The sequence below is a fragment of the Cajanus cajan genome, chromosome 10, assembly GCF_000230855.2.
Source record: "Cajanus cajan strain Asha chromosome 10, NIPB_CcT2T_4, whole genome shotgun sequence".
Taxonomy (NCBI): Eukaryota; Viridiplantae; Streptophyta; class Magnoliopsida; order Fabales; family Fabaceae; genus Cajanus; species Cajanus cajan.
The window spans coordinates 47074605-47091245 of NC_138526.1; the positions used below are offsets into that span (position 1 = coordinate 47074605).

Here is a 16641-nt window from a genome sequence, read left to right on the forward strand (position 1 = left end):
CGCTGTCCCGAAACTCGGAATCATCTCACCGAGGTAAGGGAAGCTAGGATTTTGTGCTAGTTGATGTTGAGTGAGTTAGAAACTCATGAATTTTTTATTTTGGGGTAAAATGTTGTACTGTTGCAACAAAATTTATGGTTGCATGTTGATTTAATTGGTGTGTGAAATCAAAAAGAGGAGTTTTGAGTTGTTTGAAAAATGTGATGGTTTGGGACACATTTTGGTTGCATGTGGGGTTTGTGATGTTGCTGAATTTCATTTTGATGGTATGATTGTTTTCTTGTAAGTGCACGTGTTGGGTCTTTTGAATTGTAAGTTTTGAAGGATTTTGGGTGAAAAGCATGTGAGAAGCCATGGGAGGGTAGGACGTTTTATCTGGAGCGCTGAATTGAGCGCGGAAGTACTGGGATTGGATGACCTAATTTGGTCTCAAAGTCTTCATAAACGTTGTATCCTTGGATGTTAGTTTTCCAATGGCACCGTAATCACTTAAAACGGAGGTCTGGAACTCCAGATATGACCGTTTTAGTGAAAAGGAGTCAAGCTGCCAGCATTGGTTATAGCTGTTTCGGTTTTTATAATTTTTAACAAGGTAGATGAAGGAATTAGGACTTAGTGTCTTCATGAGAGTTGTAGGAAATTTTCTTATCTTTCATATGAGATAAGGATGAGCGTTGTAGGAGTAGTATAACTCCTGATACTCTATTTTATGTGAAGGTTGCCATTTCACAATTTGTGATTTGGTTAAGTTAAAAGTTGTTTTAGGTGCTTAGGTTGATTGGTGTTGTTTGGATGGGTAATTTGGCATGATAGATGAGTTGTAAACAAGATGGGTGAGTCGTATTATGTGTTGAATATGTTGTATGGTGTGAAGTTGTTGATCATGTTGTTAATGTTGTTAAGCTGAGCTGTACTGTATGATGATTTTGCTGTGCTGTGAGATGTTTATGCTGAATTATGATGTCTAAGCTGTGCTGTATAATGTTGAGCTGTGCTGTATGCTGTTATTGTTGCTATGCTGTACAGTACTACATGCTGATATAAACTGTTGTAGGCCGAAAGGGTAAGCTGTTGTAGGCCGTAAGGCTGAGCTGTTGTAGGCCGAAAGGCTGAGCTGTTGTAGGAGATCTCCGAGCTGATATGCGTGACGACGCATTGTTTGTTTAATGTTGTTTTTGCTGAATGATGTGAGCTATATATGTGATGAGTTGTATGCTGATGTTGCTGAACTAGATGATGTGCTGATAAACTGTAGTTGTTTATAATTTATGTATTATTACATATTTATGCTAATTCTTTTCACTAGCTTACCCTTTATTATTTCCATGTGGTTTGGACTGCAATGATCATATTATGTATGGGAGCAGAGTAGGGATAAGTTGGTGTGTAGAGGCAGGTCTGTAGCTGACAGATGCGGTGAAATTACTTTTGATATTTTGCTGTTTTAGCAATTGGGTTGTATTTTGTACTCTGATTTTTAAGTCTCAAGCTAGACATATTGTATATATTTTATTTGGATATATGAATGTTCTATTCTGCGAGGTGTTGTGTTGATTGTTTGTGTGAAAGCCAGGCGGATCGTTACATTTTTTACCATCATTTGCAACGATTATTGTAATACCCAATTTTTTTATCAAGGGCATTTTCGTAAATTTTCTTAAAGATAGAGGGTGTTTGGGTAACTCGAAACGGGCTGTTCCGAAAGCGGAACGGGCCGTTCCAAGCACCAAAAAGAAACTAAGTTTAAAGATTGAGAACGGGCCCAGAACGGGCCGCTCCAAAAGGAGAACGGGGCGTTCTGGTTTTGGAACGGGCCGTTCTGGAGGGAGAACAGGCCGTTCCAGAAGGAGAACGGGCCGTTCTGGATGAGTATCAGAACGGGCCGTTCTGATTTTAGAACGGGCCGTTCTGCTTTTTGGGAACGGGCCGTTCCAAATTTAGAACGGGCCGTTCCAGTTCAAAAATTTGCGTACATATAAAGGATTCGGAACGGGCCGTTCCGAATTCAGTACGGCCGTTCCGGGTAACTCAAGTTGTCTATAAATAGGAGGTAGGGGGTGAAAAATTATAACTGGAGAGAAGAGAATCCTAGAGAGAGAAAGAGGAGAGAGAGAGAGAGAAAGAAAGAGAGAGGAGGAGAAAAGAAAAGAGGAGAGAGAAAGAGGAATCTAGTAGAGGAGGTTCTGCTAGGGGAGAGAAAAGAGGAGGGAGAGGAGGAGATTCTGCCCGAGTTTCGGACCTTGTTTAAGGAGAAAGGTGGAGATTCTGCCCGAGTTTCGGTTCTTATCTAAGGAAAAGAGAGGAGGAGGTTCTGCCCGAATTTCAGTTCAGGTTTATCCAAGTAAGGGTAGTGCTTATAAAATTAATCTAGTACATATGAACATGATAGGAATAGTATAATTTTAATATGCTACTTTATGTGGAGATTTTCATTTCACATAGTATAATTTGGATTAATTGATGGTTGTTTTAAATATTTAATTATTTATATTATTATTATATTGACAAATTGGCATGGTTATGGTTATGTTTAATTATGGAATATGTTATGTGTATGTGGTTTGGAAAAGTAAATAGGACTTAATGGAGTAAGGTCATGGTATGGATTGGGAGATCTCTTGGTAAGATCAGGATATAATCTTTGGAAAAATATGGAATTTGGGAATGCCATGGTGAGGATTCCAATATGGAACTTTTCCAAAGATTATATGATAAACCACTTCAGATGTTAGGTGGATTCTGAAGTACTCCTCTAAGTATTCTATTTGCTACCGGTATGGGTCTAGGCCGAGTCATACCGATGGTTGAGGTGGCCTCACCAGGGTTACGTGACGACGTAATCCAACTGTATATTTTCCATGAGAGGTTAGGTGTGGGACATGGGTTGATGACATGTTTCACCGTATCAACACTTGGTTTGGATGGTGTTGAGGCCAACATTTGGTTTGGATGTGTTGGTTACATCATGGATTATACAGTGGTGTGACTTTGTTTTGGATGTGGAATATGTATACATATGGTATAGATTGTATACATTGGTTATGGATTGTTTTATTATCATAAAATATGTATACATTGGCATGGACGTGTATACATTATATTTTGGGTTGGTCTATATTTAGCTTGAAAATGACTTGTTGGTCTGGATAAATACTGTGGATAAATATCTGTTTAATGATATTTTATTATGATGTACTATGGTTGGTTTTATATGTGCTAACCCTTATATTTCCATGATGTGGACTGTGATGATCTCACTATGTGGGGGAGCAGATCAGGTATGAGGCTTTGGGATAGCAAGGAGTCTTTTGGATAGCTGCTTTGAGAAATGGCTTGGTTTAGAGCTTGATCAGCACCTAGGGTGTCTTATTTTGATGTTTTCATGACGTTGTAATTATGTTATCTTTTTGGATTACTATATAACTTTACTGAGGATGATGACTCTGTTATAAAAGATTATGTTATATATTTTGGAAACAATTTATATGTTATTGTATATTTACACTCTAGCGTAGTTAGCTTTTGCTCTATTTTCTTTATTTTATATTATTTTATTTTGGTTGGTTATTGATGTGACGGCCGAGGGTGGGTCGTTACAATTATTATAATTTTTTTACTCTCACAAAACTAAATACTTTTATTATATAAATATAAAATAAATAACGTTACAAAAAATTAACGATAATATTTAAAAATTATAAGTGTAAAAATTAAAAAGATCTATTTTAAATTATAGGAACTAAAAAAGTTTAAAAAATATAAATATAAGAACTAAGAAAGTCTATTTTAAATTATAAAAACTAAAAAATATTTTAACTTTTAATTTTCAATAAATGTTCTCCAATAAAATTAAGTGTGTTAAAAAAGAGTATTTTAGATAGTATGTTGCTAACAAGTCTTTTGGTTAATTGATCATAAGGCCTATCTTGAATCGCAATGAATCAACTTGGTATCTTGAGATTATTTTTTCTCATACTAAAATAATAATCAAAGTATATCATGTATCAATATATCATGAATATAAATTATTTTTTAATTATTAATTTTAAAATATATAAATCATAAAAAAAACATTATCACCAGCATATATATAATATAATATAATTAATATGAAGAAATGAATAATTTACTTTGATTCACTTTGGACGTAATCATAGTTTTTTTTAAAAAATATAACACGTGTCATTTGGAGTAGCTAGGAAATAAATTCCACTACAACAATTTATCGACATAAGATAGACAAATAATAGTAATTTATGTTTCTTATTCAAATTTTCAAAGATTTGAATCTTAATCTTATAAAACAAATAAATTATATTACAAAAAGTGCACATATAATGTGAATTCACAGTTATCAACATAAATTAATTATTATTTTTAATAATAAATACGTCATATTCATATCACGATTAGAAATAAAAAAAAAACCAATTTAATTTAGAGTAGTTAAACTCAAAACCACTGGCAGATGCTTATTGTCTTTACTTAAATATTTTTATATAATAAGATATAAAATATAAAAAAAAATAGGTATTACATTTATATCTGCTTAATTGACAGTAAAATAGTTTTACAATGAATAATATACCACTATTAAACTCTAAAATAAATTATTATAAAACCATTATAATAATAAAAGTTTATTTAACTGTTTAATTCAGTAGTTTTATCTTTTGATTCTTAAAATTTCACTTGGCCAACTTTATCTTGGGAATTTGCTTTCAATAAATAATACTTTTTTAATTGAGTATTCACATTTTGTTCTCGTTTAAAAATCTCATTCACACATTTTTCTCGATATAAATCCACATAAAGTAATGTCCATAAATTTTGTATGCATCACATCACATCACACAATTAAAAGTTGTTCAGAAATAGTTGAAAATGTTTTATTGATTGATGCCATACAAAACCAAGCAATTCAAATAAAAATGGTTAAAAAGAATTGGAGCAAGCAAGCGTGAATCGATTAAGTGCAAGACTCAGTTGCATCCAACAAACACAGACACAGTTTCAAACGCAGAACATAAAAAAATAAAAATAAAAACGCTAATGGAAAGAGGAAGAAACTGAAGATGGAAGTGAAGGGGCCCCAACCACACTGGTTGAATATTGAGGAAAGCGACACAGTTTTGCAATGCTTGCGTAGTGTTTTATTATTATTTTTTTAACTTTTTAACTGCAACTTTACGTTAATTTAAACGTCAAAGGTAAAGGGCCATGATGATAATGATTGCGGTGCTGGCTAGGCTAAGCTGGTAGTGAAACAAACCTTCTTTCACTCTCATCTGAATTCTTAGTTCTAACCGGTTCAGTTCAGTTTGGTTTCCTTCGTCAAGTTGCCATGACACAGGTGAAAGTACCTAAACTCCACCAATAATAAATAACTTGACGTTTTCTTTCTTTTCTTGTCTTGGCTCCTCCTCTTGAAACATAAGATTTTTTATGTGTCGTTTCTCATTGTTTCATGTCTCTGCGTCGTTTTCCCCCTACATACAACGTAGTCCTTGTTTCTTACCTTCTTCTTCTTGTTTCTGCGTTTTTAATAATGCTTTCAAGGTGCCTACGCTGTAGCTCAAGCCAATTTTATCTTATTTTAAAAACAAAGAGGCTGCTATGGATGGATGAGTGTGAAGGTGAGGGTGAGGGTGAGGGTGATAGATCCATTTAACTTTAAGGGAGCACAACAACTAGGGTTTCACTCGCTACTCATGCCTGCCAATAAGAGGTTACTAACGTTGTAGTTGTGGTTTACATATTGCTTTAGGTTGTTTTTGTTTTCTTAGTGCTAATTGTGTGGTTCTCGTTCAATGGTTTTGTTACCGACAGAGAGAGTTAGATATTGCGCTGTTTGGTGGGTGGAAAAGCATCATTTTCATTTTGGAGCTGTTTTTTTGTGAGAACATGTACTTTTGGTGTTTGGTAAGGGAGGAACTACCTCTCGTCTCTCGAGTTATTTATTTATTTATTTTAATTTTAATTTTTTTTAGCAGTAAGAAGATAAAGGTAGTGACTAGTGAGTGTTGAGAAAGGAAACTAGAACTAGGAGCTTTATTTGAGGCATGTACAAGGTGGCAGTTTATAGAAAATAACGAAGTTAGATCGGTTTCTTCACTCAGTCTTGTCTTGCCTTGTGTAATGTATTTTTTTTATTATTATTTTCGTGTGGGAGTTTGCTGCTGGCTCTCTCTCTTTCTTTCTTTGCGTGTCTGTAGTGCAATGTTTCCTAGATATTAAATGAAATCAAAATTTCTGTCAGAAATTAAATACTAGTATTTCTGAAATTATACACAAGGGGTGTTTTAACTGTTAACTGTTATTTTCTACTAATTCTTCAAAATTTAACATGTAAGGTGATGTTGAATTTGTGCGCGCGCAGGAGAGCAATATGACTGTTTTCTTCTGAAAGTTTTTCACCGAACGTTGAGAAGAGGTTTTGTCATGAGCAACTTAAGGCCTGAGTCTCATGTAGCACAGCAAATTCGGCGTGAGAAATTGAGAATCCACAACAGTTCTCAGCATCTACACGAATTCCCTAACAATCTTGAACAGTTATCGTTACACCCGGGGTTTAACATGGACCTTCTTCAAGTTAGGAATGTTAGAAACGCCAACAACATGCTTGATGAAGCACCTGTTTATTCACCAGAAACGCCAAGGAACGCGTTGGAGTATCATCATCAGGAACTAGGTGCAGCTGAACCGAGTAATAGGCCGATGATGAATCAGTATGGTTCATTTCCCCATTCCATGTCTGCAATTCATTCTTCCCATAAAGAACAGTGTGAGCTTCGTAATTTGGGAAATTGGAGGAACAGTGCCCCCCATCAAGGATCTGATTGGTTTGTAAACTATGCAAGCAATGCCAACCCTTTCTTGTCTTCTGAGCTCAACAATGTGTCATCTTACAATGAACTCATGGATGTACAGTGTAGCAATGCTTCTGATGAAATACGGGGTAGAGAAATTCAAAAGCAATTAGGTGTACTGCATAATAATAATCCTCCGTCATCCTCACTTTATCAGAATGCTTTGCAAGATATTGTGAAGTCAGCTTCTGTCAGTTCCCACAGACATGACATGCCTTCACTTATGCAACAAAATGACTACAACATTTGGGTGGGGAATGCTAGTGAAGTTGAGCTTCAACCAAGTTACGAAAATCAGCCAAATCAGTTGCGTTTTGGGTGGACTAATCGAACACTTGCTAATACCCTTAGTGATCCACTTCCTCAGAGCTTATCCTTGTCGCTTTCATCGAACACACAACCTAAACCTGTTTCTCAGCTTGAACAAGGGTCTGCATCAGAGGATCTTCAATCTGGATCTGGCATTTCTAAGTATGTGAAATCAATTGTCAAGCCGTCTATAGTTTCCAGAGATAATGGGAAATCACTTCAAGACACGGTGGGGATGCCTTCAAGGACCATTAGTTATCGAAATGTGGGACCCCTTGGCCCTTTCACTGGGTATGCTACTATTCTTAAGAGTTCAAGGTTCTTAAAGTCTGCACAACAGTTGTTAGATGAGATTTGCTGTCTATCTGGTGCAAAATTTGCAAAAGTTTATGATGTTTCTGAGAGGGTGTCTTCTGAAGTTAGTGCTTCTACTTCTTCTGATACTGTTACTGTTAAGGAAACTGGGGTTGTTGCAAAAGGTAGTAGTTCAGGTTCTTCATCATCAATGTTGTATAATATTTCAAAGGAAAATAGTGCTGATCGGGGAGTTGGAAGTAGCTTTGGTCTTTCTTCACGGCCAGATTATCAACAGAAGAAAGCTAAGCTTTTGTACATGCAAGAGGAGGTTTGTTTTCACTACTACTACTTCCGTTAATTGTTTTATAATTTACTTTCCTATGCATTTCTTTTGCACATTAATGTCTGTCTGAAACTTACTGTTATATGAAAAAAGGCCAAATGCTTTTACACTGCTGTGTCAACCAAACAAGTCTTGATTTATAGTAAAATGTTTGGTTTGCAATGGCAAAACCCGGTTTATGGCAAAACCCGGTTTAATGTCTCACTGTCCAGGGAGAATATGGGGAAACAAAATCACAACCTTGTTTACGTTTGAACTTGTCAATTGCTTTCTTGCTATGTTGCCTATGAAGTTACCATAGTGTGATTTGTGCTAGTTCAGATAGAGATTTTTTGAAGGGTATCCTAAAAAGGGTACCGGAGTAATTTTCATTCGTCCCTTATCAAAGAGAAGGGAATATTAAATAAAGGTCTGATGACTAATCACATTATATTATAATATAATATCGCTGGGTTGTTGCTAATGCTATCATTAGCTACCTTTTGATTTTGTAACCTCCTCATGGTCAATTCAAAACCTTTTTAATTACTTTCTTGTTCATTTGTGTGGTCTCTTTAATCGCAGCTCTTATCTTGTTCCCTTCTTTCCTTTTCTCGCTGAAGCCTGGACTGTGTCTCCTTTGAACTTAGCTGGCATTGCTTTTTCATCTCACTCAACATTCAAGTTGTAGCTAGGTTTCTCACATACATAAAATTTAAAGAAGAAATAAAAATGAAATTGATAAGGTCCAATACTCCTGTGTATATAACTAGATTTTAAAATGTATCATGCCAGTGCCTAGTGTTAATATCCTATTCGATGTTATGTAGTCAGCAGTCCTTCAAGTGAGGTGACACATTGTCGTGGAATGATGGGTAAGAAACAAGTTCAATATATACTGCATTTATATTTAAGTTATAGTTCTTACCTTTGATTGTACATCCCAGGTGTCTAATAATTTTTGTCATCCATAGGGTTAAATGCGTTTTGTTATTACAAATATCATAATGTTCATTTTTGTTAAAAAATAATGTCTCTTTCTGATATGTCAGATCTCTGATGCAATTTTTTAAAAATTGTCTACTGTTAGGTCATTCATCTAGGTAAAGTTTTTATATGAAATATATGACACATTTTTATTAAATGAGAGAAAAAAGAGAGTATATTTTTGGGGGCCCAAATTGTAAATTATCTGACTAAAAATTTATTTAACCTTAATTTTTATTATTGCACTGTTCAATGGTGTTCGGTGTTCATTGCATTTTTCCTTCTCATATAATATGACATGAGATAATCGATCTTGTAATAGATGAGAAATTTTGAATGATTTAATTGAATCAATCTCTTCTTGTTGACAAAAATAATATGGGAAACTAATTAGAAATAGTAATAATATTGATTGTTGACGCAATGGAAAAATTTATCAAGTGTTTTTCTTTTTTATGTAATCATCCCAAGAAACGATCTTCTTAATTGGCATCTCCATGGAACTGGCTATGTAATTTTTAAAGATATCTCTAATCTTGTCAACATCTTGATTGGACTGGTCTTAGATTGATCTCTTCTGTACTTGAATAATTGAAATAAAAGTGCCATCTTAATGGTAATTTGGTAATCCTTCTATCCTCTACAAATGAGTTACATATGATTTCAGATATGGAGAATTTGAAGATGCATTTGTGAATTCATGTGGATATATTTTCACCCCCACAAATCCTTTTGTGCATCTACTTTTAGTTTTTGAAACAATGATTATGAACGATAAGTTTAATAGGATGACCGCGTTGTTTTACTCGTGGTTGAGTTGGAGTAACTGTAGTTTCAGGCATAGGCAGAGCAAAATTGTGAACGGTGCCCCCTTCATCGTACACACTAACTTAGCTATGCGTTGCTACTATTGTTTCACATTCTCTCCTGTTCACAGTAATTTTTAAATCTAATAGTCCAAATGTGTGCATGAATATAGGCCACAGGCTAGTCAACCAGTCAACCGTATACGCATCACTTTCCGAAGTTTAGTAATATGTTCCAAACTTCATCAGAATGCCCTACCTTGTTACTGTCAACTTGGTCTAACTGATGGGTATTTGTGCTTTGATGTACTTCAACTTGCTTCTTATAATTTTACCAGAAGAATTTGTGATTGATATATCAAGTCATAAAGATAAAATAAAAAAGTTAATATTATTATACTTCATCGAAACTTTACAAGTCAATCTACAGAAGTATAGTTTCATAATAATTCTAAAGTTTGGTTATGATGATTTGCTCCTATAAAGGTAGAGTAATTTTATTTTCTGAGATGATGCTAATGGTAGGTACGTATAATTTATGAGAATATTTTTTGTTTTATTTTTGGGTAATCGTTTGAAAAGTTGGTTTTGACAGTGTTGTGTTGGGCCATTTATAACCGCAGGTTACAAGGCAATGCAAGCAGTACCATCTACAAATGCAAATGGTAGTTTCATCGTTCGAGTCAGTTGCAGGTCTTAGTTCTGCTACTCCTTACATCCCCATGGCTCTGAAGTCAGTATCAAAACACTTCAAGTGCCTAAAAAACTCCATCTCAGATGAGCTGAAACTAATAAGCGAAGCCTTGGGAGAAGATTTGTCAATACCTAGAACTAGTACTTGTAGTAAAGCTGATACTTCTACTATGGGAAGGATAAGATGCATGGACCAAAGCTTTTTGAAGAACAAATCTGGCAGGGACCTTATTGAACCCCAACATGTGTGGAGGCCCCAGAGAGGGTTGCCAGAGCGTGCAGTGGCAATTCTTAAAGCCTGGTTATTTGAGCATTTTCTTCATCCGTATGTTTGTCTCCATGTTTCTGATTATAGCTCCGTGACTCTTTTTAAAGAGACATTTAGATTGAACTTTGCCTTTTTTGCTGTTCAATTTCTTTTCAGTTACCCTACGGACACTGATAAACACTTGCTGGCTAGTCAAACAGGTCTTTCACGAAACCAGGTGGGGGCCTCTCCCTTCAAATTCATTATTATGTCTCTATGCTTTTTATTCCGTTGATTTAATCCTCACATGTTCACGTTGCCAGCTTTTAAGGCTCTTATTTGTGTTGCTCAAATCTTTCATGTTTCAATGTTTTTTTCACTTTATAAAATCTGGGTTCTAATGTGGTTCTAATTTTATGCTATAAATCAACAGTTTGTCGTTCAACAAGCCTTCATTAATATATTCTTTATTTATTGGATATTCAACTGTTATTGTGAGATGTTGATCTACACTAATGCTATAATATATCATATTGAAAGACATTTTGAATTAATAAATGTATGTTATCATCATAATTTATCATATCGTTAGGACTTTTTTGCACTGTTAATTTAATTTGAACTGTGTTAGCACCCTTAATTTCAAAAAATAATTAAAAAGAATAATATTAAGATAAAAAAAATGTTATTCTATCCATAGTAATATTTTTTAAAAAAATGTTACAATAACCTGTTAACTTAATTTATAATAACATTATAATAAATATAAATAAGAAAAATGTTGTTAAAGATGTTAAATGTGACAGTGACCAGGTATATGATTAGTAATTTTTTCTTAAATTTTTCATCCCATACAAGGGGTTTGAACTGATAAGTTATGTATGGCTTTCCATTCAGTCGACAACTACATGTTTAATATTTTTTTTTATTTCTTATTTGAGTGTGAATCAGTTGAATTAGTGTTTTGTTTTTATTTTAAAGTTGATTTGAAAAGTGAAGTTGAAATCAACTTAACATTCTTTGAACACTCTTTGTAAATAAAGAGTGTGTAGCACCCCTCACTTGTTAAAGTGTTTCATGTTATATTTTATTACTGAAACAATAGTGTAACTGAATAATGCAGGTATCAAATTGGTTCATAAATGCTCGAGTCCGAGTGTGGAAGCCAATGGTTGAGGAAATACACATGCTTGAAACAAAAGGGACATCCTCGAAGGAGATGTGTGGTAAAAATGAGGGAACTTCTTCTGGCACTGAAGGTGATACAAGACAACCTAGACTGGACAAACCTTTGAGCAATGTTGGAATGAATACAATACCTGAAAACCAATTTCATAGTATGGAGACGGGTTCATCCAATGCTGAGGAAAGTGGGTTCAATTCAGAAGAATGGAGTCAAGAGAAGCGGTCTAAATTAGAATGCCACATGAGTTCAAACATGGATGATACATTGATGGGTTTTGTTCCATATCGACGAGGTGGGCTTGGGTCCGTGTCACTGACATTGGGTCTTAGGCATGGCGTTGAAGGAGGACAACACCAACAATTGCATGACCTTGAAGGGCACATGATGCATGGCTTTGTGGGCTGATTGCAACAACTTTGTCATGGCAAAATGAATATGGACACACTCTGATACTGTGTCACATGCCATTTAATTTGGTTGAGAATGTTTATAACAACTTTGCTTCAGCCTGTGAAAATCTGAACTCAAACTGAGTGACATACTTTCACACTATTGAAGATATAACACTGTTCAAAGAGGGCATTATTACAACCAAATGAAAAGGATAGGGTGTGAGGTGGGTTTCTTTTCTTTGGGTTAAGTGTCCATTTATCTACATCAGTTTTTATTAACTTGATGTGATCCTGAGCATGGTAAAATTAAGGTTCAGGTTGTAAGTTTTATGAAAATGTATTTATGTTTATGATGGGAAAATTTCCTTCTAGATTTCCTACAAAACGGTGAATAAATAAGTAATGGATAAAGCATTGTTTCATCATATCTGGGTACATATTAAGAAAAGGGTGTTTGTTGTTAAAGCGGGTTTTTCTCACAAATTTTATTAAATAATTTGTTTTTTTAAAATAAATTAACATTTTCAATTGTAGGGGTGTTGTTTCAAGTTATGATTTTGACATTTTTAGAAATATTTTGAAATTCTAAAATAATTAAAATAAAAATAAGAGCTGAAATGAAAATTATAATGAATTAAAAAATAGTTTTAATTTTCAAATTTTCTTGATAATGAAATTTTTTCATTGTTGATAATGAGAATAAAAATGAGATAACCTTACTGTGATTATTTCTTGAAAATGATAAATACTTGAAAATTAACAAATATGAAATAATATATTTCTATATTCTACCACCAGCATTTTTTTTTTTTTTTTTTACATTTTTCACATATAAAAAAATTCTTGTAAATATGTTTTAAACTTGCTAAACAAACACATTCATGGAGTTAATTAGAGAAAGAAAAAAAAAAAAAGACAATAGAGAACAGAAAGAAGAAAGGAACATAAAAGTGATAGCTTCCACCTTCCACCAATTTACAAGGATGGATGGAGAACAAGTTCAAAATTTGAATGGTTCTATCAATCTTACCATATGCTCGTTCGAAAAGAAAAGAGAAGAAATCTATTGTTGTAAATTTAAAATATCACATTGTTCTTATTTTTACACACTTTTTTTTTCTTGGCATTTATTTCATTGAATACATATATGTATTTTTATTTTCTAAACAATTAAATAAAAATAAATAAATCAGTATTAGTTAGTACAAATGAAAAAAATGTTTTTTTATTAAATTATCTGGTTTTAATCCTTAAATATAAAATAATATTAGTCTTTGACAAAGGCCAGTATAGCTTTTTTTATGATGAATATTTTATATTAATATTATGGATATTAATTTTTTTTTCTTTCTGTTTTTCTTTTATTTTTTCTCCAATCAAATAACTTACTATTTATTGTTTTCTTCTACTTTTTTATTTTATTTTTAATTTCACCTTTCTTTTGTAAACCAAATAAAACATTCGGGAAAAAGTCTAATCATTATCATACAAATTAGTCAAAGACTTATGTTCTAAGAGGTGTATGTCTGTGGTCAAATTCAAGATGAAGGGTTCAAAATGCACCCACATTTAAGCTTTCTAAGTTTTAGCTGTGTTGAGTAACTATATGTCTTTATTGATTGTAACCCTAATTTAAAAAAATAACGTGATTTAATTTTTCATATCTCTATATAACAATTTTTCATGCCAAATCTATTAACCTAAGAGCTGTTAAGCTTTTTTTTAAGACACTCAAAATGATCCGGTACTTCCGGTTGGTTATACATCAATAATTAAAATTAATCACATCAATTCTTTGTGTTTGGCCACCAATATTTCTGTTACAAAGGAAAAAAATATTTCATGCAAGTTTAGTAGAGTTTAATTTGCAGCAAAATTAACACTCAATTTTTTTTCATTCCTAAAGACCTTTTTCAACGTTTTACATGTCATCGTTGCTTTAAATGCTCTAGGGATTGAAATAAAGGGAAAAAAAAAAAATTGAATATTCAAGATGGATTCAACAACGAAATATCTACATTAATCCAAATCGATGTATATTTATAAAAGCATAATGATTTAAGCACCAAACCATTTAAATTTGGGTCCGTATTTCTTTTATTAATAAAATAAAAAAAGTAATTATTAAATTAAATAATTAGCCATGCATATATCTTTTTCATACAATGTTTTCATCCAACTTATTTCGTCATATATAATTACTCATGTAGAAATATAAGATTGGAATAGTATGAACATAATTTTAAGTTCAAATTTTATTATTATTATAATTTTAATGAATACAAAAATATTTTAAACATATTTGATGTAAAATATAAAGCTAGTAATTGTCTTAAAATTAACGTACTTTGTATAATAGTTATCTTAGATAAATATATAACATAATGATTGTAGTTATAAATTCTAGTGGGTAAAAAACACTCCATATTATTATGAAAATATACATATCGATAGTGAAATTAGTGGGTGTTTATTAATAAATTCAAAGAAAAATATAATATATTTAAAGACTTTTTTAACTCTTGTTAATTATTGTTGTCCAATTTTATAAAGTTAAAATTGTTCAAAATAAAATGTAGAGAAAAATTAGTAATCCCGAGGTATTTGTTTACGAAGAAATTGTGGGAGCACCGACTACAAGCAAACCGTCTCATATCTTTATTTATCAACAGAAAACGATTTTATAGGCACACACTGATCAAAGGCGACACACATAGATACTGAGATACATTCACTTCTTTAGGTACTGAACTACTGATAAGAAATTCTTGCATCAAGAATTTCTAGTAATTCACATCTATAAGCATCAAACATTAATTACACACAATAAGTTATATATATAGTTTTATTCATTCCTTATTGTCAGGATGCTTGCCATGGTTATTGTGAGGGATTTCTCCAGGATCATTAACCGTGCGTTCTCCTGCGCCTGGTTTACCATAGTCCTTGCGAGGAATGTAATGATGATCATTCTCATCAGTGACTTCAAAGTGACGTAAGCCAGGAGGATAGTATTTACGAGGGAGTTCATGATGACCATTATTATTATTCTGGTTACTAACTTGATTGCTTTTTCCATTCATTTCCGAAGCCATACAACAGCAACATGCAAGCATCAAAACTAATGCAATTGACACAAACCTCATTCTCACGCTAGCTTCTAAGTTGTACTGATATATATCACCTTCACTTCCTTGATTCTGTTTATATATATAACAAAAGCAAAAGTAATCAGAGAGATGAACTCATAGTATATACATATATATATGCTCTATTGTCTTTTCGAACAATAATTGACAACCATATTATTATAAACAATTGAATATCCATCCGAGGATCCAGGAATTATGTTTAGGTAAAAGTGAATAAAGTTTGATTTTAATTAAAATACACGGAAAGTGGATGAGCTTTTTTTTCCTTCTTCTTTCTTCTAACAAAGAGCACGTATATCGTCTGTTGAAGACAGTATATATTATTTGAGTGAGAGAGAATTTACTTCACGAGAAAATTCATAGATTAAAAATGATCATGTTATTATAGACAAAATGTTACAATTTATGTAATTATCAATGTGGTAATGTAATTTATAACAATATAAAAGTTTAAAAATAAATAAAATATGATTAGAAGTATTTGAATGATAATATATATACCAAGCTTTTATTATGATTGCTTGCGAATTAAATTATTAAAAGTTATTAAATAATATGAAAGTAATTATAATTCATACTACATATGCATTAAAGATTAAAGTATCTTACCCTCTCCATTCGTCCCAGGAGTTATATCTACAGGATTCAAAATAAGAACAGGGAAGAGGGTGTAATGCAGATGTGAGCATAAACATACTACGATTCCAAAGTTAATTATCATATTTATTAAGTTATTAACTCACCAGATTTAACGTGATGCTATAGATTCACTTCGTATCCAGTATGGAGAAGAAAGAAGAGGATCTGGTCGCTTTTATAGGGGCATGAGAAGGCTAATGTTATGGGATTTCGCAAGTCAACTTGAAATAATAAAATGGTGGGGTCGTGAGTTGCCACCAAATAAGGCAAGTTTAAGTGCGATGCCCATTAAAAATGTTATTCAACCTCATTAAATGATGAACGTCCTGTCCGAATTTATATGTGGACATAATAGGATAATTCCACCTGATTAAGGGGTATTGGTTATGTTGATTGATGTTCAAATGTTAATTCCTTCTTTTAAAAATTAATATGAGCGGTTGCAACTTGGCTGTATGTTGGGAAAAGACAACCTAATTAAAATCCAATTTTGAGGATTGCCTTATTGAAGCTCTAAATTCAACCTAAATCATTTAGCCTACGCTATATAGCCATTAGCCCATGTTAATTTTTATTCACTTTAATTAGTACATTTATGCAGATCCGTGTTTTGCGGTTCTTGTATATATCTTTGTGTCTTTAGTGATTTAGAATTTGCTAATTACTAAGGAAAGTTAATGTTTTATCATCATTGATTCAATTGAAAGAAATGATAGTGCATAAAACCTATTTCATAAATGTA

At 32.8% G+C, this 16641-nt stretch overlaps 1 protein-coding gene across 5 annotated transcripts; it reads left to right on the forward strand.

Annotated features, from left to right (window-relative positions):
- Positions 1 to 4931: 4931 nt before the first annotated feature.
- On the forward strand, positions 4932 to 12533 carry LOC109811590 (uncharacterized). 5 transcript variants are annotated; one of them, XM_020375372.3, is made up of 6 exons: positions 5361 to 5728; positions 5830 to 5922; positions 6380 to 7803; positions 10214 to 10608; positions 10708 to 10768; positions 11654 to 12533. In XM_020375372.3, the coding sequence occupies exons 3-6, from the start codon at positions 6442 to 6444 to the stop codon at positions 12119 to 12121; spliced, it is 2286 nt and encodes a 761-aa protein (XP_020230961.1). In that variant the 5' UTR covers positions 5361 to 5728; positions 5830 to 5922; positions 6380 to 6441; the 3' UTR covers positions 12122 to 12533. The 5 variants fall into 5 exon arrangements, with proteins under 5 accessions (XP_020230959.1, XP_020230961.1, XP_082921765.1 ...); XM_020375370.3 differs by lacking the exons at positions 5361 to 5728; positions 5830 to 5922 and adding an exon at positions 4932 to 5353; XM_083065639.1 differs by lacking the exon at positions 5830 to 5922.
- The last annotated feature ends 4108 nt before the right edge of the window (positions 12534 to 16641 follow it).